Here is a 4,140-nt window from a genome sequence, read left to right on the forward strand (position 1 = left end):
AAATCTTACTTGTTATCACCAACAGCTTCAACGTCTTGTTTCCCATAGGTAGTTGCTTCCAGGGAAGAGTGATGAGTGTTAGCAGTTAGTCATGTACATGCTGTTAGGGGTGGGGGGTGGCTAGGAGCAAGAGCACGTCAGTCTGCTCTAATGGGCGCAGGAAAAGAAGCCCTCTTTCTTCTCCTTTCTACCTGTGCTCCAGCCTATCCGTTAGGAGCCAGAAAGGCCAGATGATGACAAAGTGTGAACAGCGTGAAGAGTCCTGCATACAGGCTCGCTGGGGAAGCCTGCCCAGGGTGCACATCAACTGTGTGGACAAAGCCACCAAAGCCATTCTTTCCTTTCTCGAGTGAGAGTGACAATGAAAGACAGAATAGGGACTTCTTTCATTTCCTAAGCACCATGCATCTTGGTGACCCTAGCTCCCCCTCCAAGATGTCACAGAAAACACGGCATGTTTGAATTTAGATCACAATTACTCCTAAGTGTCTTCAGAGTTAAGACAGGCACGCATTTCAAAAGGTGGCCCATGAGCCCCCCCATTCTTTCACACACACACACACTCACACACTTGCACACAGTGGAAACACTGTTCAGTTGCTGGGCATGGCTGGCTCATGTCAGGTACTGTACCACGAGGAACATGATCACACACGTGAGCAGCATCCCACCGATCATTAAGAACTTGTCCTGGAAAGCCCGCTTTTCAATGAGCCGCATCACTGTGTTGGACAAGCCCAGCATGTTGGCAATGTCAAGGATCTTCTTCTGCGTCCCCTTCAAGGTCAGTCTCTGGGCCCTCAGTCCCTCCAGAATACTGTGCCCTCCTCCAATGAGGTCATCCATGCCGTGGTGAATTTTCTGGAGGGAGGAGTTAAACTGCAGTGATTCATCCCTTGGTATGGTGGTGTCAGAGTCATTAGTGGTGAAGGTACGAGAAAGAAGCTCCTCTCGCTGTCTCTCTTGTTGTTCCCTTGCATAGCGCCGATGCTGGAAGTTTCTCAGAGCAGTTTGCAGGTGTTGGACATCATATTTTAACTGGTCGACACGAAGTTTTGCATTCTGCCTTTTGTTAGGGGGCTCCTTGCTGGACAAAATCTCCAAACGTTCTAGACAGCTGAATATCTGGTCTATGCTTGCTTGGATTTCGTTTTCTACTAAGTGCAGAGACTGCTTGTCTGCCGTCTCCAGGCGTCCCATGTGAGACTGGATCTCATGGATCTGCTTGTGCGTTTGCTGGTACAGCGGCTCCATCTCGCCGGTCGCGCCAGCTCAGGATTCCTCGAACACGTCCTCACAGCCTCCACTTCCCCTAGTAATGTATTTTTGATACTACTTCAATTGCCTGGGAAGTCCTCCTCATAAAATATTCACCCAGGCCGATTCCTTCAAGAGTTTTCCCTGCACTTTCTTTAAGTATTTTTATAGTTTCATATCTTAAGTTTAAATCTTTTTTTTTTTTTTTTGGCCGGGGCTGGGTTTGAACCCGCCACCTCCGGCATATGGGACCGGCGCCCTACTCCTTGAGCCACAGGCGCCGCCCAAGTTTAAATCTTTTATCCAGTGAGAGTCTATCTTAGTTAATGGTGAAAGATTTGTGTCCAGCCAGTTCACCCAGCACCATTTGTTAAATAGGGAATCTTTTCCCCACTGAATGTTTTTAATTGGCTTGTCAAAGATTAAATAACGGTAAGTAGCTGAATTCATCTTTTGGTTCTCTATTCTGTTCCAGACATCTACTTCTCTGTTTTTGTGCCAGTACCATGCTGTTTTGATCATTATCAATTTATAGTACAGTCTCTGGTCTGGTAGCGTAATTCCTCCTGCTTTGTTTTTATTTCTGAGTAATGTTTTAGCTAGTTGAGGTTTTTTCTGATTCCATATAAAATGAAGTATTATTTTTTCAAGATCTTTAAAATATGACAACGGAGCTTTAATAGGAATTGCATTAAAATTATATATTGCTTTGGGTAGTATAGACATTTTAACAATGCTGATTCTTCCCAGCCATGAACATGGTATGTTTTTCCATTTGTTAACGTCTTCAGCTATTTCTTTTCTTAAAGTTTCATAGTTCACTTTGTAGAGATCTTTCACATCCTTTGTTAGGTATACTCCCAAATATTTCATCTTCTTTGGCACTACTGTGAAAGGAATAGAGTCGTTGACTGTTTCTTCAGCTTGGTTATTGTTGGTATATATAAAGGCTACAGATTTGTGGGTGTTGATTTCATAGCCTGAGACATTGGTGTATTCCTTGATCACTTCTAAAAGTTTTGTAGTAGAATCCCTAGTGTTTTCCAGATACATGATCATATCATCTGCGATCTCTTCTGACCCTATGTGGATACCCTTGATCGCCTTTTCTTCCCTAATTGCAATGGCTAAAACTTCCATTACAATGTTAAAGAGCAATGGAGACAATGGGCAACTTTGCCTGGTTCCTGATCTAAGTGGAAATGATTTCAATTTAATTCCATTCAGTACGATATTGTCTGTGGGTTTGCTGTAGATGGCCTCTATTAGTTTAAGAAATGTCCCTTCTATACCAATTTTCTTAAGTGTTCTGATCATGAAGGGATGCTGGATATTATCAAAAGCTTTTTCTGCATCAAATGAGAGAATCATATGGTCTTTATTTTTTAGTTTGTTTGTGTGCTTAATTACATTTATAGATTTACATATATTGAACCAACCTTGAGACCCTGGGTTAAATCCCACTTGGTCATGGTGTATAATTTTTTGATGTGTTGTTGGATTCTGTTTGTTAGGATCTTATTGAGTATTTTTGCATCAATATTCATTAGTGATATTGGTCTATAATTTTCTTTTCTTGTTGGGTCTTTCCCTGGTTTGGGGATCAAGGTGATGTTTGCTTCATAGAATGTGTTGGGTAATATTCCTTCTTTTTCTATATTTTGGAACAGATTGAGTAATATAGGTACTAGTTCTTCTTTAAAAGTTTGGTAGAATTCTGACGTAAAACCGTCTGGTCCTGGGCTTTTCTTTTTAGGGTGATTTTGTATAGTTGATGCTATTTCGGAACTTGGTATAGGCCTGTTCAACATTTCCACTTCATTCTGGCTAAGTCTTGGTAGGTGGCGTACTTCCAGGTATTGGTCGATTTCTTTCAGATTTTCATATTTCTGAGAGTAGAGTTTCTTGTAGTATTTGTTAAGGATGTTTTGAATTTCTAAGGGTCTGTTGTTATTTCATCGTTACCATTTCTGACTGATGACATTAGGGATTTTACTCTTTTTTTTCCTGGTTAGGTTGGCCAGAGGTTTATCTATTTTATTGATCTTTTCAAAAAACCAACTTTTGGATTTATTGATCTGTTGTATAATTCTTTTGTTTTCAATTTCATTTAATTCTGCTCTGATTTTGGTTATTTCTTTTCTTCTGCTGGGTTTGGGGTTGGAATGTTCTTCCTTTTCCAGTTGCTCAAGATATCCCATTAAGTTATTAACTTCCTCTCTTTCCATTTTCTTGAGGAAGGTTTGCAGTGCTATAAATTTCCCTCTTAGGACTACCTTTGCAGTATCCCTGAGGTTCTGATAACTCATGTCTTCATTGTTGTTTTGTTCCAAAAATGGTGATTTCCTTCTTAATCTCATCTATAACCCATCTATCCTTCAGCATAAGGTTGTTTAGTGTCCATGTTTTTGTATGGCTATGCTGGTTCCTGTTGTTATTGAGTTCAACTTTTATTCTATGATGGTCTGCGAAGAGGCAAGGAATAATTTCTATTTTTTTAAATTTGCTGAGGTTAGATTTATGGCCTAGGATGTGGTCAATTTTGGAGTACGTTCTGTGGGCTGATGAGAAGAATGTGTATTTAGTTTTTTGGGGATGAAATGTTCTGTAGATGTCTGTTAAGTCCAGATGTTGAATGGTTAAGTATAAATCTAAAATTTCTTTGCTTAGCTTCTTTTTGGAGGATCTATCCAGCACTGCTAAAAGGGTGTTAAAATCTCCAACTACTATGGAACTAGAGGAAATCAAGTTGCTCATGTCTGTTAGAGTTTCTCTTATAAATTTAGGTGTGTTTCAAATATTAATAATTGAAATCTCATCATATTGAGTAGTACCTTTAACAAATATGAAGAGTCCATCCTTATCCTTCCTTATTTTGGTTGG

General features: G+C 40.0%; 1 protein-coding gene across 1 annotated transcript; it reads right to left on the reverse strand.

Annotated features, from left to right (window-relative positions):
- On the reverse strand, window positions 1-1,301 carry LOC128561642 (Golgi SNAP receptor complex member 2-like). Its single transcript, XM_053556139.1, has one exon. It carries the CDS (start codon window positions 1,252-1,254, stop codon window positions 616-618), a length of 639 nt encoding a protein of 212 aa, XP_053412114.1. The 5' UTR covers window positions 1,255-1,301; the 3' UTR covers window positions 1-615.
- Between the last annotated feature and the right edge of the window lie 2,839 nt (window positions 1,302-4,140).

This window comes from Nycticebus coucang, chromosome 12, assembly GCF_027406575.1.
Source record: "Nycticebus coucang isolate mNycCou1 chromosome 12, mNycCou1.pri, whole genome shotgun sequence".
NCBI classification, from domain to species: domain Eukaryota; kingdom Metazoa; phylum Chordata; class Mammalia; order Primates; family Lorisidae; genus Nycticebus; species Nycticebus coucang.

What these genes read in the sequence shown, in the direction of transcription:
- LOC128561642 (XM_053556139.1), bottom strand. Translation starts at nt 1,254, where the DNA reads ATGGAGCCGCTGTACCAGCAAACGCACAAGCAGATCCATGAGATCCAG.